The following is a 22,939-nucleotide window of genomic DNA, read 5'->3' as shown; positions in this document are numbered from 1 at the left end:
GACAGATTACAGTCCTAACGTGTTCAATTAAATCACCGAGCGATGAGCTGAGATGAAAACTAGACGTATCTCTCTAGGGGGGCGGGACTGGAATCCCCATCTAGGACATACAACACTGATAAAAATCCATTTCAAATCCAACCAAATCCACTCCAGATGTTTGCTACAGCCCTGTGCTCAATTATAAAACTGGAACATTGTAATGTAATCCAACCCATTAATGGTGGTGGCTGAGCCAAAAAAATAATTCAGGTAGGGAGCTGCGTCAGCACGCGCAGGCTGCAAAGGAACAAGTAAAGGTCTATTCCATGCTGAAAAGAGAAGAAAAGAAACACAATGTTTCCGAAATGTTGTGTTTTCCTTTCTTCTCTTTTCAGCATGGAATAGACCTTTACATGTTCCAGAAAAAAAAATCTTGCACTGCTTTTTAAAGACATTGCTAGAAGTTGAGAATCCTGGTGCTTTTTTTCATCGCTTTCGAATTGTTTCGGGCCGATCTGTCATAATGAGAAGGGATGTGTGGAGAGCCAGTATCCATCCTGTTCCACATTCGGCTGGTTTCCCTGCAGGGGGTGCCCTGAGCCGCCCCAAGTCTCTGTTTCCGAAGAGTGGGAACGCTAGTGAGCAATGGCTCTATTTTTACAAGCAAGCGCGTGCAGTAGTGGGAGCCCTGCTCTTTGAGTGCTGTTGGACTGGGGCTCTATGGAACCGGGCCTGGGCCCTGGAGGACTGTTCCTCTCTGACCCGATCCAGCTATGTGGCATGAGCACGACAAGCCTGGGGTTCCGGACCTCGCCCCCTGCTCCCCCCAGTCCACAGCGCTGCAAGCTGAGAGTCCCGCTTGCTTGGGCCCGGAACCCTGGTCCGGTCCTGCAGGGCTCATGGGAACCCAAGTCACTGACCAGCTGTGGGGCTGGCAGCTCAGCACGGCCTCTCGTTCTGCTTAGGACTCCGGTGCTCGAGGGGGTCCGGCGGGGTTCATAACCTTCTTCAGGAAGAGGACAGACTTCATCTTGTCCAGTTCAGTTTTTAAGCAGATCAGTGTGACAATTTAGGGCTCAGCTGGAAAGCAAACCAGGAACGTCCAGAATAGGAGACCACCTCTCCTCATTCAGTGCTTTGTTTATTAAAGTTCGGTTCGGTTCGGAGTCGCTGGCCTAGACGGTCAGCAGTGAGACTGGTCATTTCTAGTCCTCAGAAGCCTATAGGTGGAGATCTTCATCTTACCTGGCTCCCAGCGTCTTGCCTGAAGCACTGTAAATGCTTGTGCGATTACTTTAGCCTTTGACAACTGAACCAGCAAGGACCTGTGGGTATCGTACGAGGCCTGTACTGGATTGGACTGGATTGGACTGGATTCTCTCTGCTATAAACAATCACTAAGTGGAGACCCAGGACACATGTGAATCGGGTGGTGCACACTTCCATATGGGGCGCAAAAGTTCACCATTCCACGTCTTAATTACCTTTTCAAGCTAATTACCAGCTGTACTGGGCCAATTACACAGTTTTCAAAGACCGTTAGCTTTAAGAGGCAGGTGACCCCGCCACACCGTGTCAGCTGTCGAGACGCCGGGAAGACTGGCTGGGTCTCCAGATCACATCACGTCTTGACTAATTACGGCGGGGCTTGGTAATTAAGAGATCCTCTGACGAGGATGCCAAAAGACCCTGCTGCTCCCAGACACACGACTGGAGACCCAAGCCTTTACACAGGGCCGGTGGGGGCCAGGCAGGGGGCGCGCAAGGGGCTCATTTTGGACTCACAGCGCCACCTGCTGGACATGCCCTTGGGCGTGAGTCTGTGTCTGAAGGAAAGAGGGTTTAACAAGCCAGCGGAGCCGGGGTGGGGGCTGAGCTACAGCGCTGATGAAGATGCGGGGAGGGAGTGAGAGAGAGAGAGAGAGAGAGAGGATCAGAAAAGGTGTATTCCCTGGCCTGCGGTTCAGACAGAGAGAGGCCCAGGGATTGCCCTGTCAATCAAACCCAACATAATTAATGCCCCCCACCGCTCCACCTCATCACTCCCCCCCCCCCCGTCCCCCCGCTCTCCTGTAGCCCCTGAGACTCACTCTTCAAAATCAGAGGCAGGTCTGTACTGGAGATGTTCAACAGAGCATCAGAGACAGGCAGGGAGAGAGGAGGAAAGACGGATTAAGCAGGTATTTAAAAACCATGCAACATCGCTCTCCTCTCTGGAATCACAAAAGGCTCCCTCTGTCCCTCTTCAGCTCCCTCCATCTCTCCCCCCCTCCCTCCTCTTCTTCTTTTCTCCTTCTGTGAATCTCTCCTTCCTTCCCCTCCTCCTCCTCCTCCTCCTCCTCTCATCCCTCTCTCTCTCTCTTCAGGGAGCCTGTGTTTGTCAGGCAGGCAGCAGAGCGAGGCTCAGCACTGTTCCTCTCCCTCTCTCTCCCTCTCCCTCTCTTTCATCCCGCTGTCGCTCGACAGCTCCAGCCCCTCGCACACACCGGAGAGAGGGCGGCCGCGGCTCCCGGAGCAGGGAGGCAGGGAGCGGGACAGGGCCAGCGGCGAGCGGGCGTGCAGGAGAAGGACGAGCGGAGAATTAATGGGCTGGGAGGGATGGAAGGTTCTGTGTCCGTAATCAGAGACTGAGAGGCCCGGCTGAATTCCAATCAGGGAGGGATGGAGGGAGAGAGGGATGGAAGGAGAGAGGGAGGGAACAGAGTTACTGAGAGAGAGGGTTGGGGGGGAGAGAGAAGAGAGAGACTGAGGGAGAGATGAAGGGAAGAGAGCGATTGAGAGGGAAGAGAGAGAGTGGTTGAGGGAGAGATGAAGGGAGAGAAAGAGAGAGGAGAGAGAGAAAGACAGCAAGAGTGAAAAGCAGGGGGAGAGTTTCTTCTGTTATGTTCACCATCATCCAGCATTTCAAATCAGGCATTAAGGAAAAAAAGATTCGGAGAACCGATAACCAACAGATAACATGTCAGTTCATCGAGCTGCAGAACCACCCCTCTAGGCTGATCTGTACCAGGACCTGTGCAGCCTTGTCTCACCCCTGCCCTTACAACACTGCACACCGGTGCATGACCTCTCACCCCTACTCTAACAACACTGCACACCGGTGCGTGACCTCTCACCCCTGCCCTAACAACACTGCACACCGGTGCGTGACCTCTCACCCCTGCCCTAACAACACTGTACACCGGTGTGTGACCTCTCACCCCTGTCCTAACAACACTGCACACCGGTGCGTGACCTCTCACCCCTACTCTAACAACACTGCACACCGGTGCGTGACCTCTCACCCCTGCCCTAACAACACTGCACACCGGTGCGTGACCTCTCACCCCTGCCCTAACAACACTGTACACCGGTGTGTGACCTCTCACCCCTGTCCTAACAACACTGCACACTGGCTCGTGACCTCTCACCCCTGTCCTAACCTAACCAATGCTGCACACTGCCTCATGACCTCTCGCCCCTGCCCTAACAACACTGCACACCAGTGCGTGACCTCTCACCCCTGTCCTAACCTAACCAACGCTGCACACTGCCTCATGACCTCTCACCCCTGTCCTGACCTAACAATGCTAAACACCAGATCATGATTGAGTTTAAAAGACTTGAACTCAGGGTGATTACAGAGAGCTGGGGTTCTGTAACTGGCTCCAGGTCATGCCCTGGGTGCAAATACAGCTGCTGTCCGTCTGCCCTGTATCTGGGTGAAAAAGTCTCACTCCTAACTGCTAGCAGCTGGCACTGTGTCAGTGGAGTTAGAACTGGAGCTGGAACTGTGACGGATCTTGGATTTCGAAAGAGGAAAAGAGGGCTAGGAACAGCAGGGATAATAATAATAAAAATAATTGACATAGCACCTTTAAAGGCAGCATCTCAAAGCACTTTAGAGTAGGTGTAAAGAAAAGTTAAGAAAAGAAAACTGTTACAAAGATAGTAAATTACAGAATAAGAACATATAAGGAAATGAGTGGTTAGAGGCCCGGCAGAAGACACTTGGTCATTAGAAAATGGAGCAGACGCATCTGTGATATCCCTGGGGACAGAATTCCAGAGGTGTGGCAAGAGAAGAAAGAGAGCAGTGCATGAAGGGGAGGGGAGATGGAGAAGCAGGGAGAGGGAGAGGTCTGGGCCTCCAGCAGGAGAGCTGGCCAGCAGGGGGCAGCCACGAGTCCTCACACAGCTGCGGACTGCCCTGTTGCAGGTGTTGTTGGCTCACAGTAGGGCTCTTATCCAGACCCATACACAGAGGGGTGCAGGGAGGCTCAGAAACTCTCGGGGACCCCAGGAACCCCGTGACAGTGAGGACTCTGCTTTGCCCCCCAGCCCACTCTCAAAGCCAGCCAGAGGTCTAAGACAAAGATGGAGCTGAGACACCAGTTTCCCCAGGATGCCCCTGTCCAGCCATCATTGCAGCTCTCAGGAAGGGACTAACGAGATCAGCTGAAGCGTAATTGTCCTTATTTGGCCCTGTTTGAAACTCTTGCACCGCCGGAGAGCCCCAGGGGCTGGGGAGAGCGCGAGATTCTCCCTGCGCCGCGGCCCAGCTCCCAGACAGCTGCCTGAGTCTCAGACGAGCGGCGGTGTTCCTCCAGCACACAGCTGTGTGTGTGAGGGAGCGAGAGACCGCTCCTCTCCCTGGAGGAGAGATTCTGAAGAGCGAGAGACAGACAGCCTGAGTGCGGAGAGATGGGGGAGTATCTGTGTGGTGTGTGTGTGGTGTGTGTGTGTGAGTGGTGTGTGTGTGGTTTGTATGATGGGATGTGTGGTGTGTGTGTGGTGTATGGTGTGTGTGGTGTGGTGTGTGTGGTGTGTGTGAGTGGTGTGTGATGTGTGTGTGGTGTGTGGTGTGTGTGATGTGGTGTGTGTGGTGTGTGTGTGGTGTGTGTGAGTGGTGTGTGCTGTGTGTGTGGTGTGTGGTGTGTGATGTGGTGTGTGTGGTGTGTGTGGTGTGTGGTGTGTGGTGTGTGTGGTGTGTGGTGTGTGTGAGTGGTGTGTGCTGTGTGTGTGGTGTGTGGTGTGTGATGTGGTGTGTGTGGTGTGTGGTGTGTGTGATGTGGTGTGTGGTGTGTGGTGTGTGGTGTGTGGTGTGTGTGATGTGGTGTGTGTGATGTGGTGTGTGGTGTGTGTGATGTGGTGTGTGTGGTGTGTGTGTGGTGTGTGTGTGGTGTGTGTGTGGTGTGTGTGCTGTGTGTGTGGTGGGGGATGCTGGAGGGTGCAATTGACACTTTTCATATATCCTAAAATACTTCACCCTCCACATACACCCCCACACCCCCACAACCCCACACACCACACCTCCTCGCTGGGGCTACTCAGCTGTGTCCCTGTCACTCCCCAGCATGCTCACTGAGACTCCCCACTCCACTGGAGCATGCAGAGACAGGAGAGAGGAGGAGAGAGAGGGGAGAGGGGACAGAGGAGGGACAGAGAGAGGAACAAAGAGGAGAGAAGGAGAGGGGAGACAGGAGAGAGGGGAGAAAGGAACAGAGGAGGAGAGAGAGAGGAGAGAGGGGGGCAGAGAGGAGAAGGCACTCAGATCTTTCTAATCCATAAGAAGGAGGTTCTGCAATATCAACAATTTTTGAAAGCATAATCAAACCCATTGTCCTATAAGACCATGAGGTGTGGGGTCCAGGCACAGACAGGACTGCACTAAATAAGACCCCATAGAAGCCCTGCATGCAGAGTTCTCCATGTGCAGAGAAACACACCTAACAACACGTGCAGGGCTGAAGTAGGCCAGTACTCATGGCTCACACACATACTGTACAGAAGAAAGCAATCAGATATTGATTCCTCCCACCACAAGGCCCTGCTGAGCCAAAGGCTGAGCCCACCCAGAGAAGAGCCCCCTTAGACAGCTGACCCTGACCCTGTAGCTCACTGACACCAGCCAGCCTCAGGACAGTACAACTAATGCAACACAAATCAAAGTCAACCAAGTCACAACACAAGCCAAACAACACTACCTAGCATTCCAGTCTGTGTGTGTGTCCAGTACACCCTACACAGATGAAGGAGAGGCTGGTGACCACAGCCTGCTCACAGACCTGGCTCCCCGGAGAGAACACTGTAATTGCTCTGTAAGTCTTCGGTCAGGCTGATGTCCCTCTAGAGAGGAGAGGAGGAGAGAGAGGCCCAGGAGGAGGACAGAAGCCCTCTCTGCTCTCCCTCTCTTTGAGAAAGTTAACAGAACGCCAGCGTCAGCAGAATAACAACACCGGTGGAGAGAGGAAAAAAACAGACAATTACCGGAACAAATTTCCTGCGATTTGTTTGTGTAACGAGGCTCTGTGGCGTGTGCGTTTAACGAGCGAGACGAGGAGCTCGTTAATAATGAATCCTGGGAACGAGGAGGCAGAACTTAGCACAGGAGTCTGGGCATTGGTTCCTAGCACACACAACCAAACACGCACACACAATCACACACACTCATATACTCACATTAACCCACATAATTACACACACCCATATACTCACACACAATCACACACACTCGTAAACTCACATACAATCACACACACTCATATACTCACATTTGCACACACAATCACACACATACAGACTTACTCTTTAACCTCACACACACTCATACATTTACATACACTCACACACAGTCCCTATCACGCACACACATCCTCACACACAGTCACTGTCACACACACACAAATCCTCACACGCACATCATCACAAACACACACATCCTCACACACAGTCCCTGTCACACACACACACACATCATCACACCAACACACATCCACACACACTCTCTATTACACACACACACTGACAACCCCCACCACGCTCTGTCACACACACAGTCCCTGTCACACACACACATCCTTACACATAGTCTTATGACACACACACACACACTCTCTCTATCACAAACACACAGCCTCTGTCCTCTCAGGCTGCCAATCAGAGAGCTACAGTATCTCTTTTGATCCCTCTGTTCACCCATCTCCCAGTACAGACTCCCTCAGCCCCCCTGTCTCTGTACCCACCCGCCTCTCCCTCTTCTTCACCCCCTTCTGTCTCTTCCTCCACCCTCTGCACTTCTTCACAACGGGTCTCTCCTCTGTGTCCCCGCTGTCGACTTTTCTCCTCCCGGGATCACTCCATTACAGGAGGCGAGCACACAGCTCCCTCTGGTGGCTGGAACACATTACTGCACCCCGTGAGCCCACCTCGGCGCCTCCTGCCATTTTCTGCACAAGCTCTCCCCCTAGTGTTCAATACGCGCAGTGCTGTTCACGGTGTAAAAACGTGTGATCTTTCTAAAGAAAACGACCGGGATGTGCGAACGTCTTCCACATAAGTAGAAATTAAATTTTATTTTAAAAAAGGCACCGTCCTTCGGATGAGATGTAAAATGGAAGGCATTTCTCGGAAAGAGTAGGGGTGTATAAGAGACAAGATCACTTTATTACCCATGTACAATTTCTTGCATTAGGAATTTATTTTTCACATACCCCAGCTTGCTCTCCATGAGATACAGACACACAGACAGGGAGAGAAGCTTGGGGTCAGCCATTGTACAGCGCCCCTGGAGCAGCTGGGGTTAAGGACCTTGCTCAGGGGCCCAACAGAGTAGGATTCCTCTGCCAGCCACAGGAGTTGAACCAGCAACCTTTGAACTTGAACTTGAACTTGAACTTGAATTTGAACTTGAACTTGAACTTTATTGCCATATGTAACCGGTACTGGTACAATGGAATTCTTACTTACAGAAAGTCTCTCGATTGTAAAACAAGTGTAAAAAACAAAACAAAGTGCAAACAGTGCATCAAGACAATATATAAACAAACAATAGACAATGTGCAAGTAAACATGTAGACAGTTTGAATGTTAACAATACAGACGTGTAAACAATGACTGGAGATCTGCAATAGATAAGAAATCATAATGAGGTAGATGGTGTAGGTGTGGTCCGAGGGGGATGGCTAAATGTGTTCGCCAGTCTCACTGCTTGTGGATAGAAGCTATTGAAGAATCTAGTGGTCAGTGTCCATATGCTCTTATATCTCTTGCCTGAGGGCAGTGGGGTGAAGAGCTCATGCCCGGGGTGGTGACTGTCCTCTGTGATGGCCAGAATTCTACCACGGCAGCGGTCCTCATAGAGCTGTTTAATCTCGGTGAGACCGCAGCCGATGATCTTCTGGGCCACATTGACCATTCTCTCCAGTGCCTCTCTCTCTCGAGAAAAGGTGTTGCCATACCACACGGTGATCCCGTTGGTGAGGATGCTCTCGATGGTGCAGCAGTAGAAGTTCACCAGCACATGTATTGGCATCCCCCACGACTGGCACCTCAAGAAATAAAGGCGTTGCTTCCTGATAGAGTCAGTGTTCACAGTCCAGGTTAGATCTTTAGAGATGTGAATTCCCAAAAACCTAAAGCTGGTGACTGTTTCCACTCCGTTCCATCAATACTGAGTGGGCTGTGAGTGTATGGCCTGTGTCTCCGAAAGTCCACTATAAGCTCTTTCGTTTTCTTTATGTTCAAGTCCAGGTTATTGCTATGACACCACCTAAGCAGCTGTACAACTTCATCCCTGTAAGTGGACTCGTCATCATCACTGATCAGTCCTATTATAGTGGTGTCATTGGCAAACTTAATGATGCGGTTGTTGCTGTGTCTTGCTGTGCAGTCGTGAGTAAATAGGGAGTACAACCTTGGACTCAGACAGCAGCCTTGTGGGGTTCCAGTGCTCAGGGTGAGTGGTGATGTTTTATAGCCTATCCGCACCACCTGTGGTCTCTCGATAAAAAAGTCCAGCAGCCAGTTGCAGACAGAGTTGCACAGACCTAATCCCCTGAGCTTTGTCACCAGTTGACTGGGTATGATGGAATTGAATGCTTAACTGTAATCCACAAACAGCATTCTCACACACGAGTTCTTAATGTCCAGGTGTTCCAAGGCTGTATGCAGAGCCAGGGAGACAGCATCATCCACTGATCTGTTGTTTTGGTAGGCAAACTGCAAGGGGTCCAGGGACTCCTTGCAGTGTGACAACACCAGCTTCTCCAGGCATTTCATCACCACAGATGTTAATGCTACTGGGCGGTAATCATTCAGGCATGTCACTTTTGCCTTTTTGGGGGTTGGAACAATAGTGTTTTTTTTAAAGCAGGTGGGGACCATGGACTGTGACAGGGAGGAGTTAAAGATGTCCGTAAACACTGTGGTCAGCTGGGCTGCACATGTCCTCAGGACGCGAGGTGGTATCCCATCAGGCCCTGCAGCCTTATGGATTTTCACCCTGCTCAGAGTCTTCTGCACGTCCTGCTCTGAGAGTTTCAGAACAAACTTGCCCTGCACACTTGGGGTCTTCTCAGCATTGCCCATGTTCAGAGCATCAAAGCGGGCATAGAAATGGTTCAGCTCGTCAGGCAGGGATGCGTTGTTCGTGTCAATCTCCTGGCTGCAGCCCTTGTAGCCTGTGATTGACTGTAATCCCTGCCACAGCCTCCGGGTGTCAGCGCACTGCGTTTCAGCCACAGGCACAGACCCTTAGCCACAGAGCCACCATTCCACCCCAATCCCCCCTGCACCCCCATGTCGTGGCCAAATTTCCCCCTGTCCTTTACCAATCATGGCCTCCTAATAATCCCCATCTCTGAACTGGCTCCATCACTCTGTTCTCCCCCCCCACTGAGAGCTGGTGTGTGATGAGCATACTGGCGCACTATGGCTGCTGTCTCATCATCCAGGTGGGGCTGCACACTGGTGTTGGTGGAGGGGAGTCCCCATTACCTGTACAGCTTTTTGAATGGAGTGTCCACAAAAACACTATATAACTATTGATTACTTATTTTTATTTGTATGTATATTTTTATTTGTATATATATATGGCCAGCAGCCATATCACCCTGCAACTCACAACTGGCAGCCCACTGAAGCTCAGCAGGTGTGAGCCTGGTCAGTACCTGGATGGAGACCTCCTGGGAAAAACTAAGGTTGCTGCTGGAAGAGGTGTTAGTGGGGCCAGCAGGGGGCGCTCACCCTGCAGTCTATGTGGGTCCTAATGCCCCAGTATAGTGACGGGGACACTATACTGTAAACAGGCGCCGTCCTTCGGATGAGACGTAAAACCAAGGTCCTGACTCTCTGTGGTCATTAAAAATCCCAGGGCGCTTCTCGAAAAGAGTAGGGGTGTAACCCCGGTGTCCTGGCCAAATTTCCAATTGGCCCTTACTAATCATGGCCTCCTAATAATCCCCCTCTATAAATTGGCTTAATTACTCTGCTCTCCTCCCCACTGATAGTTGATGTGTGGTGAGCGTTCTGGCGCACTATGGCTGCACACTGGTGGTGGTGGAGGGGATCCCCATTACCTGTAAAGTGCTTTGAGTGGAGTGTCTAGAAAAGCGCTATATAAGTGTAAGCAATTATTATTATCTCTGAAGAAGAGAAGTGAACAAGACCTGTTACAAAGAAGAGCCCCTCAGCCCCTCTGGCCCGTTAGGCAGTGAGTAGCCAATTGATCTGAGGAAGTCATCATCCAGCTGCTTCCTGAAAGAAGCCGGGAAATTAGGGTCAACAACATGGCTGGACAGCTTGTTCCATACGCTCTACACAAAGGGTTGTGGGAGTGTGGAACAAGCTACCCAGCCATGTGGTTGAAGCTGATTCCCTGGGTTCTTTCAAGAAACAGCCGGATGAGATCCTCATATCAATGAGCTAATAATTGCCACACGGACCAGGTGCGTGGATGTCCTCCCATTTGGAATTGGTCACATTCCACTAAAGACACTACCAAGGTCTGGGCATAAACCCCTCATCTGTAATCTGTGCTTTCTATTAGTAAACCAGTTCCAAATCCAGACACACATTTCCCTGAAAGCCTGATGCCCTAATCTGGAAATTAATATTTAATGATGGAACTTAATCGAAAGCCTTCTGAAAGTCTAAATACACTCTTTCCTAAGCTCTGTGCGTATCCAGTTCTGCTGTTGCTTGATCAGAGAACTGTAACAACTTAGTCACGCAAGGCCTCCCTGGTCTAAGTCCTGTTGTCTATTCCCATGGGTATTATTACCACATACTGCAGGCGAACCTTTACTTTGGGTCTGTTACCTTCTTCTATATCTTGTAGGTAATAGAGGTCAGACTTATCGGTCCATATTTACCTACAGGGTTCAGTCACCCTTCTTAAAGAGGGGTGCTATATTGGCAGCTCTCCAGTGCCTGGGTGCGACCCCTCCCTTGAGTGAGCGTCCGAAGAGTTGTGTCAGCGGCTTCTGAACCACATTTCTCATTTCCTTCAGTGAAATCGGTACAATACCACTGAGTCATGGGGATTTATTCATCTTTCGTCATTCTAGTACTAAAAAACACTTCTGCCTCTTCTGGACAAAGACACCCATCCGCTTTCTACCCACTTCATGAGGCAGGGTACACCCTGGACGGGACGCCAGTCCATCACAGACATACACACTCACAGCAGGGCCAGCCATGACACAAGCCACCAGCATGGCTTTGGACTGCGGGAGGAAACTGGAGCAGCTGGAGGAAACCTACAGGAACACGAAGGAAACATGCAGACTCCACACAGACAGCACCCCAGGTCTGGAATTCGACCCTGGACCCCAGTGCCAGTGGGCAGCAATGCTGACCAGTGCCCCAGCGTGTCACCCTGTGCTGACAGAACTGAATACAACTGTGTGCTTCCTCACTGTGTTACTGAGGCAGGCTTCCTCCTTTAGGAGCCCATCGGTGCAGCAGATGTCGATAGATGTTCTGTCTAGATGATTCGGGTCCCATAACAGCTTACGGCACAAGTTTTGGGCAGAGCAGTGGCTCTGTGGCTAAGCATCTGCGCCTGTTGCTGGTTCAAATCCTGCAGCTGGCAGAGAAATCCTACTCCGTTGGGCCCCTGAGCAAGCCCCTTAACCCCAGCTGTTCCAGGGGTGCTGTGTAAATGGCTGACCCTGCGCTCTGACCCCCAGCTTCTCTCCCTGTCTGTGTGTCTCAGGGAGAGCAAGCTGGGGTCTGTGAAAAGACAAATTCCTAATGCAAGAAACTGTACATGCCCAATAAAGTGATCTGACCTTATCTTGGCACATCAGCTATTTCCCTGGTGCTGTCTATTGTCCATTATTGTCCCTGATAACATATTACTTCATCCTTAATAGTTCTGTTACTGCTCTTCTGCATTCAAGGGGGACTATTGTATTTTTCACTGTTGTGTACCCACAGTCAATCATGTTCAGTCAATTATTTAAATGAAGACTGTCCTTTTCTGACCTTAAAACTGCACGTCTGTCACACACTCACTTACACATGGCAAAAAAAATAAATATTTAGTGCTAAAAAGCTCGTCTTTCCTCCTCGTTCTGTTTATGACACCAGCAATCATTTTTTTTTTGCCTATGATAAAATCCTCTATGACGAATTAATAAAGACGGTATTTCACGAGGAGAGACGATTTATGTGAGAAACTGCGCGGCAGGATGCGCCATGTTGGATCTAACTCCTTCCTTTTTCACTGTGGGGGTCTGGCCGCGGTACCGGAGCCAAGATGGCGCCAGTTTCGCCTCGACCTCCTCTCCCTGGACGCGGCTGGCCGCAAACCCGCAGCGCCGCCGAGCAGCCGCCAGGTGGCGCCCGATCCCCCTCCCCCTGTTCTGTCTACAGGCGACCCAGCAAAGATGGCGGTGCGGAAGAAAGACGGCGGCCCGAATGTTAAATATTTCGAGGCGTCCGATACGGTTTCGCAGTTCGACAATGTCCGCATTTGGTTGGGCAAGAATTACAAAAAGGTACCTCTTCATTTTCCCCCCTTTTTCAATGCCATGTCTGGGTGTTTTTTGAAAAAGAGCTCCGGAGACCAGGGGGCTGGGTGAGGCGGGGGGAATTCTTGAATCCGGCTGAGCGATTCAGCCGAGACACAATGAGAGCCGCCCAGAAAACAAAAGAGACCCCGATGTTATTCTCCCCGTCATCCCGGCTGCAGGGGTGCGACCCCTCGGGCTGCCGGTTCGGGCGCGCGGAACGAATCGCAGTGCACAGCAGGGGGCAACCTGTCGCGTTTGAGCCGCGGCGTGTGTTTAGTGTGTTTGCGTGCGTGTCATTCCTTGATTTTGTCTGTTTTCGCAATTTAACTGGCAGGCGGAGATTCTCGCCAGCTGTTAACATCTGGCAGCCCCTGGCGTGTAGCCAGCGGTACTGCACGGCGGCGGGGGGAGCCGTGCGTGTTCTGAGATAACGGCTCTGACAGCCGTGGCCTCCTCCCCTCGCCCCGTCAACACTGCGGGGTCGTGTGGTGCGGGAGTTTCGCGTTTCGATGTTGCGCGACAAAACCTCAGCGCTGTCACAGACAGACACACACACGCGCGCGCGCGCGCGCGCCCCCTCCCACGCGAACAGCGCCCAGCCCCACTCAGCCCCCGGCTCGGAGCGCGAGGCTGCCGAGCGGCCAGATGTGCTGTCCTATCGCAGCGCGTGTGTGCTGCGTGAAGTGATTCACGCGCGGCGCAAAGTGGAGAAACGCACGAGAGGTCAGTGCTGTACTCTACTATACAGTGCAACCTCCTGCACACTGACTGACTGATATTGAAGATTGATCCTGGATGTGCTGTAGTGTTCAGTCAGTGTCTCTGTACTGTAACTGTACTGTGTAGTAATGTGCTAAACTACAGTGTCCGTTAACATACTAGAGTATTTTTGAAGTATTCCATTGTATGACACTTTAGGGTGATGTACTGTATAGTGCTGCGTATTGCTTTACGCAGTCAGTGTGTCTGTATTAACCCCTCTCTCTCAGTGCAGTGTTAATGTACTGTAGTGTCCAGTCAGTCAGTGTGTCTGTATTAACCCCTCTCTCTCAGTGCAGTGTTAGTGTACTGTAGTGTCCAGTCAGTGTGTCTGTATTAACCCCTCTCTCTCAGTGCAGTGTTAGTGTACTGTAGTGTCCAGTCAGTATGTCTTGATTAACCCCTCTCTCTCAGTGCAGTGTTAATGTACTGGAGTGTCCAGTCAGTGTGTCTGTATTAACCCCTCTCTCTCAGTGCAGTGTTAGTGTACTGTAGTGTCCAGTCAGTATGTCTGTATTAACCCCTCTCTCTCAGTGCAGTGTTAGTGTACTGTAGTGTCCAGTCAGTGTGTCTGTATTAACCCCTCTCTCTCAGTGCAGTGTTAGTGTACTGTAGTGTCCAGTCAGTCAGTGTGTCTGTATTAACCCCTCTCTCTCAGTGCAGTGTTAATGTACTGTAGTGTCCAGTCAGTGTGTCTGTATTAACCCCTCTCTCTCAGTGCAGTGTTAATGTACTGTAGTGTCCAGTCAGTCAGTGTGTCTGTATTAACCCCTCTCTCTCAGTGCAGTGTTAGTGTACTGTAGTGTCCAGTCAGTGTGTCTGTATTAACCCCTCTCTCTCAGTGCAGCGTTAATGTACTGTAGTGTCCAGTCAGTATGTCTTGATTAACTCCTCTCTCAGTGTAATAATAATATAATAATAAACTTTATTTTATATAGCGCCTTTAAAGGTGGCTTCTCAAAGCGCTTTACAGGATGACAATAACAATAAATAAGAAGACTACAACAATAAATACTGTTAGTGTACTGCAGTGTCCAGTCAGTGTGTCTGTATTAACCCCTCTCTCTCAGTGCAGTGTTAATGTACTGTAGTGTCCAGTCAGTATGTCTGTATTAACCCCTCTCTCTCAGTGCAGTGTTAATGTACTGTAGTGTCCAGTCAGTATGTCTGTATTAACCCCTCTCTCTCAGTGCAGTGTTAATGTACTGTAGTGTCCAGTCAGTATGTCTGTATTAACCCCTCTCTCTCAGTGCAGTGTTAATGTACTGTAGTGTCCAGTCAGTGTGTCTGTATTAACCCCTCTCTCTCAGTGCAGTGTTAATGTACTGTAGTGTCCAGTCAGTATGTCTTGATTAACCCCTCTCTCTCAGTGCAGTGTTAATGTACTGGAGTGTCCAGTCAGTCAGTGTGTCTGTATTAACCCCTCTCTCTCAGTGCAGTGTTAGTGTACTGTAGTGTCCAGTCAGTGTGTCTGTATTAACCCCTCTCTCTCAGTGCAGTGTTAGTGTACTGTAGTGTCCAGTCAGTCAGTGTGTCTGTATTAACCCCTCTCTCTCAGTGCAGTGTTAATGTACTGTAGTGTCCAGTCAGTGTGTCTGTATTAACCCCTCTCTCTCAGTGCAGTGTTAATGTACTGTAGTGTCCAGTCAGTGTGTCTGTATTAACCCCTCTCTCTCAGTGCAGTGTTAGTGTACTGTAGTGTCCAGTCAGTGTGTCTGTATTAACCCCTCTCTCTCAGTGCAGCGTTAATGTACTGTAGTGTCCAGTCAGTATGTCTTGATTAACTCCTCTCTCAGTGTAATAATAATATAATAATAAACTTTATTTTATATAGCGCCTTTAAAGGTGGCTTCTCAAAGCGCTTTACAGGATGACAATAACAATAAATAAGAAGACTACAACAATAAATACTGTTAGTGTACTGCAGTGTCCAGTCAGTGTGTCTGTATTAACCCCTCTCTCTCAGTGCAGTGTTAATGTACTGTAGTGTCCAGTCAGTATGTCTGTATTAACCCCTCTCTCTCAGTGCAGTGTTAATGTACTGTAGTGTCCAGTCAGTATGTCTGTATTAACCCCTCTCTCTCAGTGCAGTGTTAATGTACTGTAGTGTCCAGTCAGTATGTCTGTATTAACCCCTCTCTCTCAGTGCAGTGTTAATGTACTGTAGTGTCCAGTCAGTGTGTCTGTATTAACCCCTCTCTCTCAGTGCAGTGTTAATGTACTGTAGTGTCCAGTCAGTATGTCTTGATTAACCCCTCTCTCTCAGTGCAGTGTTAATGTACTGGAGTGTCCAGTCAGTCAGTGTGTCTGTATTAACCCCTCTCTCTCAGTGCAGTGTTAGTGTACTGTAGTGTCCAGTCAGTGTGTCTGTATTAACCCCTCTCTCTCAGTGCAGTGTTAGTGTACTGTAGTGTCCAGTCAGTCAGTGTGTCTGTATTAACCCCTCTCTCTCAGTGCAGTGTTAATGTACTGTAGTGTCCAGTCAGTGTGTCTGTATTAACCCCTCTCTCTCAGTGCAGTGTTAATGTACTGTAGTGTCCAGTCAGTGTGTCTGTATTAACCCCTCTCTCTCAGTGCAGTGTTAGTGTACTGTAGTGTCCAGTCAGTGTGTCTGTATTAACCCCTCTCTCTCAGTGCAGCGTTAATGTACTGTAGTGTCCAGTCAGTATGTCTTGATTAACTCCTCTCTCAGTGTAATAATAATATAATAATAAACTTTATTTTATATAGCGCCTTTAAAGGTGGCTTCTCAAAGCGCTTTACAGGATGACAATAACAATAAATAAGAAGACTACAACAATAAATACTGTTAGTGTACTGCAGTGTCCAGTCAGTGTGTCTGTATTAACCCCTCTCTCTCAGTGCAGTGTTAATGTACTGTAGTGTCCAGTCAGTATGTCTGTATTAACCCCTCTCTCTCAGTGCAGTGTTAATGTACTGTAGTGTCCAGTCAGTATGTCTGTATTAACCCCTCTCTCTCAGTGCAGTGTTAATGTACTGTAGTGTCCAGTCAGTGTGTCTGTATTAACCCCTCTCTCTCAGTGCAGTGTTAATGTACTGTAGTGTCCAGTCAGTATGTCTTGATTAACCCCTCTCTCTCAGTGCAGTGTTAATGTACTGTAGTGTCCAGTCAGTCAGTATGTCTTGATTAACCCCTCTCTCTCAGTGCAGTGTTAGTGTACTGTAGTGTCCAGTCAGTATGTCTGTATTAACCCCTCTCTCTCAGTGCAGTGTTAATGTACTGTAGTGTCCAGTCAGCCAGTGTGTGTGTATTAACCCCTCTCTCTCAGTGCAGTGTTAATGTACTGGAGTGTCCAGTCAGTCAGTGTGTCTGTATTAACCCCTCTCTCTCAGTGCAGTGTTAGTGTACTGTAGTGTCCAGTCAGTGTGTCTGTATTAACCCCTCTCTCTCAGTGCAGTGTTAGTGTACTGTAGTGTCCAGTCAGTCAGTATGTCTGTATTAACCCCTCTCTCTCAGTGCAGTGTTAGTGTACTGTAGTGTCCAGTCAGTCAGTGTGTCTGTATTAACCCCTCTCTCTCAGTGCAGTGTTAATGTACTGTAGTGTCCAGTCAGTGTGTCTGTATTAACCCCTCTCTCTCAGTGCAGTGTTAGTGTACTGTAGTGTCCAGTCAGTGTGTCTGTATTAACCCCTCTCTCTCAGTGCAGTGTTAGTGTACTGTAGTGTCCAGTCAGTGTGTCTGTATTAACCCTTTTCTCTCTCCCACACTGTCTCTCAGTATATCCAGGCAGAGCCGCCCACTAACAAGTCCCTGTCCAGCCTGGTTGTCCAGCTGCTACAGTTCCAGGAGGAGGTGTTTGGGAAACATGTCAGCAACCCTCCTCTCACCAAGCTGCCGGTACTGACCCATACAGAACACAGAGGAACAGTGTGCTAATCACACAGTAATACCACACTAATCACACAGTAAAACCACACTAATCACACAGCTCTAGGGTAGAGCACGCTCTGTATTGTTGATCACATTATTGGTAGAAGAGAACATGTGCAGGTTTACAGTGTGTATGTTGAGGAGATAACAGTAGGTACTAATAGAACCACAGGATTGCACTGACACAATGCTAAATTACTATCATGTCTTATCCTGGACTCCAGAGTCAACTCATTTGACTTTTAGTTCATTGTTAATGTACATCGTGATTCATTTGATTTGTAGTTTCACAGCTCATGTGCTAATCATAAGCACCTGACAGCTGATCTAACTGTGCAAGACAGCGGGTGTCTTTGCTCTGATCTGTGTTCATCTTCCCTGCCCCTCTCCTCTGCTTCTACCTTGCTCCTGCCCATCTCCCACCCTCCTGCTCTCTTCCTCTCCTCCCCTCCCCCTCTCCTGCTCTCCATGTAGATGAAATGTTTCCTGGACTTCAAGTCAGGGGGCGCTCTCTGCCACATCCTGGCTGCAGCATACAAATTCAAGAGTGACCAGGGCTGGTGAGTCACACTGACGGGCAGCAGAGTGGCAGTATAGAGGCCGTACACAGAGGGCACACTGGGCACTATAGAGACCGTACAGAGACTGTACACTGGGCAGTATAGAGGCCGTACACAGAGGGCACACTGGGCACTATAGAGACCGTACAGAGACTGTACACTGGGCAGTATAGAGACCGTACACAGAGGGTACACTGGGCACTATAGAGACCGTACACAGAGGGTACACTGGGCACTATAGAGACCGTACAGAGACTGTACACTGGACAGTATAGAGATCGTACAGAGACAGCACACTGGGCAGTATAGAGATCGTACAGAGACTGTACATTGGGCAGTATAGAGACCGTACAGAGACTGTACACTGGGCAGTATGGAGATCGTACAGAGACTGTACACTGGACAGTATAGAGATCGTACAGAGACGGCACACTGGGTAGTATAGAGATCGTACAGAGACTGTACACTGGGCAGTATAGACATCGTACAGAGACTGTACACTGGGCAGTATAGAGATCGTACAGAAACTGTACACTGGACAGTATAGAGATCGTACAGAGACAGCACACTGGGCAGTATAGAGATCTTATAGAGACAGAAAAGACACAGCACAGGGACAGTATAGAGACCGTACACTGGACAGCATAGAGAGTGTACAGGGACAGTATAGAGACCGTACACTGGACAGTAAGAGACATCAAAGAGGCAGTATAGAGACAGACCATACAGAGATAGCAGAGAGGCAGTGTACAGAGTTTATGTTTAGTGTTGTACAGTATCATGCCTTTCTAGAATTAGTATGGTAGCTGTATCTTGTTAATGCACAGCCTGAATAGAGGAGATATGCGGTCAGTGTAGAGCTCGAGTGATTGTAAAGCTGATGTAGGTTGGAGCAAAGGCAGATGCAGGCAGTGTGGAGCCTCTATACTGTCAGCAAAGAGGGTGAAAAACTACTATAGAGTTAGAACAGAAGCTACATGCAGTAGTAGAGCTTCATAGCAGAGTGCAGACTTTGCAGAGCTTTTACAGAGTTAATACAGTATCTTTATAGATTTGATTTATAACGTGTGGAGTTAGTGTAGAGCTATTACTGAATCAAAGTTAAGCTTGTTCAGCTACGTACAATATTGAAGTATCATACAATGAGTCTCTATGAGTCAATACCGGACCTGCACAGTGCAAGGGCAACAAAGCCTTGGCCTGTCTAGATCTAGTGAATAAGTATCTTTGCTGTTAAATAGTGTCCATTATAAAAACACTGAGAGAATATTGAAATAGCAGCTATACTGCAACCCCGCCTTGTACTCCTCTCTCAGGAGGAGGTTTGACTTCCAGAACCCGTCTCGAATGGACCGGAATGTGGAGATGTTCATGACCATCGAGAAGTCCCTGGTCCAGGTGAGCTCACCTGCCTGTCCGTTTCTCCGAGTCGCTGCGTTCACCCTTCTCAGAGGAGTAACTGTGTCTCCCTCTCGCTCCGACAGAACAACTGTCTCAGTCGGCCCGTGATCTTCCTCAGCTCCGACATTGAGCCCAAGCTGCTGGGAAAACTGAAGGACATCATCAAACGTCATCAGGTACCCAACTGTCTCTCTCTCTGTACCTGGCATGTCTCTCTGTTGCTGTCCTGTCCAGTGTCTCTCTATACCTGGTGTGTCTCCCTGTGCTTGGTCTGTCTTTCTGTAGCTGTCCTGTCCCGTGTCTCCCTGTGCTCGGTCTGTGTCTCTCTGTAGCTGGTGTGTCTCTCTGTACCTGGTCTCTGTCTCTCTGTAGCTGTCCTGTCCCTCTAATCTCTGTACCTGGTCTGTGTCTCCCTGTGCTCGGTCTGTGTCTCTCTGTACCTGGTCTATGTCTCCCTGTGCCTGGTCTATGTCTCTCTGTAGCTGTCCTGTCCCGTGTCTCCCTGTGCTTGGTCTGTGTCTCTCTGTAGCTGGTGTGTCTCTCTATAGTTGTCCTGTCCCTTTTCCTCTCTGTACCTCGTTTGTGTCTCCCTGTGCCTGGTCTATGTCTCTCTGTAGCTGTCCTGTCCCATGTCTCTCTGTAGCTGTCCTGTCCCGCGTCTCCCTGTGCCTGGTCTGTGTCTCCCTGTGCCTGGTCTGTGTCTCTCTGTAGCTGTTCTGCCCCATGTCTCCCTGTACCTGGTCTGTATCTCTGTATAGCTGTCCTGTCCCTCTCATCTCTATACCTGGTCTGTGTCTCTCTGTAGCTGTCCTGTCCCTCTCCTCTCTGTACCTGGTCTGTGTCTCTGTAGCTGGTGTGTCTCCCTGTGCCTGGTCTGTGTCTCTCTGTAGCTGTCCTGTCCCATGTCTCTCTGTAGCTTGTGTGTCTCCTTGTGTCCGATATGTGTCTCTCTGTAGCTGTCGAGTCCCACTCCTCTCTGTACCTGGTCTCTGTCTCTCTGTAGCTGTCCTGTCCCGTGTCTCTCTGTACCTGGTCTCTGTCTCTCTGTAGCTGTCCTGTCCCGTGTCTCTCTGTACCTGGTCTGTGTCTCCCTGTGCCCGGTCTGTGTCTATCTGTAGCTGTCCTGTCCCATGTCTCTCTGTAGCTGGTGTGTCTCCTTGTGTCCGATATGTGTCTCTCTGTAGCTGTCCTGTCCCACTCCTCTCTGTACCTGGTCTCTGTCTCTCTGTAGCTGTCCTGTCCCGTGTCTCTCTGTACCTGGTCTGTGTCTCCCTGTGCCCGGTCTGTGTCTCTCTGTACCTGGTCTGAACATGTTTATTCCTGTGTGTGCCACTTTGACCCCTGACACTGTGTTCTGACCCCAGGGCTCTGTGACGGAGGACCGGGCAGCCAGCTCCCTCATTGTGGTGCCCATCCCTGCCAGCCTGGAGGAGGGTGAGGGGCAGAGCTCTGTCATACTGGGGGTGTTGGGCTTCAATACGAGGGGAAAAGAGAGCAATACTGAATGTGGCTGTTTGGGGAGGGGGGAACTGTGAAACCAGTCCCAGAACCAGAGTGTGCAGAGTGAGAATAGAGGGTGTAAAGTTTCTTTAGTGTGTACTAATTCGTGTACGTATGTGTCAATCTTATTCTTAGTGTGTGAAGGTGATCGTGTGCTGGTCAGACAGCAGCAGTGAGGGTGTGTGAGAGTGTGTGAGGGTCAGACAGCAGCAGTGAGGGTGTGTGAGGGTCAGACAGCAGCAGTGAGGGTGTGTGAGAGTGTGTGAGGGTCAGACAGCAGTGGTGAGGGTGTGTGAGGGCCAGACAGCAGCAGTGAGGGTGTGTGAGGGTGTGTGAGGGTCAGACAGCAGCAGTGAGGGTGTGTGAGAGTGTGTGAGGGTCAGACAGCAGCAGTGAGGGTGTGTGAGGGTCAGACAGCAGCGGTGAGGGTGCGTGAGGGTGTGTGAGGGCCAGACAGCAGCGGTGAGGGTGTGTGAGGGTGTGTGAGGGTCAGACAGCAGCAGTGAGGCTGTGTGAGGGTGTGTGAGGGTCAGACAGCAGCAGTGAGGGTGGGTGAGGGCCAGACAGCAGCAGTGAGGGTGTGTGAGGGTCAGACAGCAGCGGTGAGGGTGCGTGAGGGTGTGTGAGGGTCAGACAGCAGCGGTGAGGATGAGTGAGGGTCAGACAGCAGCTGTGAGGGTGTGTGAGGGTGTGTGAGGGTCAGACAGCAGCAGTGAGGGTGTGTGAGGGTCAGACAGCAGCGGTGAGGGTGTGTGAGGGTCAGACAGCAGCGGCGAGGGTGGGTGAGGGTGTGTGAGGGTCAGACAGCAGCGGTGAGGGTGTGTGAGGGTCAGACAGCAGCGGTGAGGGTGCGTGAGGGTGTGTGAGGGTCAGACAGCAGCGGTGAGGGTGGGTGAGGGTGTGTGAGGGCCAGACAGCAGCAGTGAGGGTGTGTGAGAGTGTGTGAGGGTCAGACAGCAGCGGTGAGGGTGTGTGAGGGTGTGTGAGGGTCAGACAGCAGCGGTGAGGCTGTGTGAGGGTGTGTGAGGATCAGACAGCAGCAGTGAGGGTGTTTGAGAGTCAGACAGCAGCAGTGAGGGTGTTTGAGAGTCAGACAGCAGCGGTGAGGGTGTGTGAGGGTGTGTGAGGATCAGACAGCAGCAGTGAGGGTGTGTGAGAGTCAGACAGCAGCAGTGAGGGTGTGTGAGGGTCAGACAGCAGCGGTGAGGATGAGTGAGGGTCAGACAGCAGCAGTGAGGGTGTGTGAGGGTGCGTGAGAGTCAGACAGCAGCAGTGAGGGTGCGTGAGGGTGTGTGAGGGTCAGACAGCAGCGGTGAGGCTGTGTGAGGGTGTGTGAGGGTCAGACAGCAGCGGTGAGGATGAGTGAGAGTCAGACCTCAGCAGTGAGGCTGTGTGAGGGTGCGTGAGGGTCAGACAGCAGCGGTGAGGGTGCGTGAGAGTCAAACAGCAGCAGTGAGGGTGTGTGAGGGTCAGACCTCAGCAGTGAGGCTGTGTGAGGGTGCGTGAGGGTCATACAGCAGCGGTGAGGGTGCGTGAGGATCAGACAGCAGCAGTGAGGGTGTGTGAGGGTGTGTGAGGGTCAGACAGCAGCGGTGAGGGTGCGTGAGGGTCAGACAGCAGCAGTGAGGCTGTGTGAGGGTGTGTGAGGGTCAGACAGCAGCGGTGAGGGTGCGTGAGGGTCAGACAGCAGCAGTGAGGGTGTGTGAGGGTCAGACAGCAGCGGTGAGGGTGCGTGTGTTGGTCAGACAGCAGCAGTGAGGCTGTGTGAGGGTCAGACAGCAGTGGTGAGGGTGCGTGTGTTGGTCAGACAGCAGCAGTGAGGCTGTGTGAGGGTCAGACAGCAGTGGTGAGGGTGCGTGTGTTGGTCAGACAGCAGCAGTGAGGCTGTGTGAGGGTCAGACAGCAGCGGTGAGGGTGCGTGAGGGTCAGACAGCAGCAGTGAGGGTGTGTGAGGGTCAGACAGCAGCGGTGAGGGTGCGTGTGTTGGTCAGACAGCAGCAGTGAGGCTGTGTGAGGGTCAGACAGCAGCGGTGAGGGTGCGTGTGTTGGTCAGACAGAGGGTGTGTG

General features: G+C 50.7%; 1 protein-coding gene across 2 annotated transcripts in view; it reads left to right on the top strand.

The window, feature by feature from the left end:
- The first annotated feature begins 12,624 nt into the window (after window positions 1-12,624).
- Window positions 12,625-22,939, top strand: part of smarcc2 (SWI/SNF related BAF chromatin remodeling complex subunit C2) — a 35,114-nt gene continuing 24,799 nt past the window's right edge. For both annotated transcript variants that reach the window (XM_069187024.1, XM_069187023.1), the window contains exons 1-6: window positions 12,625-12,746; window positions 17,259-17,378; window positions 17,886-17,971; window positions 19,288-19,369; window positions 19,456-19,548; window positions 20,737-20,806. In XM_069187024.1, coding sequence (XP_069043125.1) covers window positions 12,636-12,746; window positions 17,259-17,378; window positions 17,886-17,971; window positions 19,288-19,369; window positions 19,456-19,548; window positions 20,737-20,806 — 562 coding nt within the window. In that variant the 5' untranslated portion in view covers window positions 12,625-12,635. The remainder of the gene's footprint in view (window positions 12,747-17,258; window positions 17,379-17,885; window positions 17,972-19,287; window positions 19,370-19,455; window positions 19,549-20,736; window positions 20,807-22,939) is intronic.

Source organism: Lepisosteus oculatus, chromosome 1, assembly GCF_040954835.1.
Source record: "Lepisosteus oculatus isolate fLepOcu1 chromosome 1, fLepOcu1.hap2, whole genome shotgun sequence".
NCBI lineage: Eukaryota > Metazoa > Chordata > Actinopteri > Semionotiformes > Lepisosteidae > Lepisosteus > Lepisosteus oculatus.
Note: the sequence above shows the minus strand (reverse complement) of the source record. Positions and strands in the feature narration are given on the sequence as shown.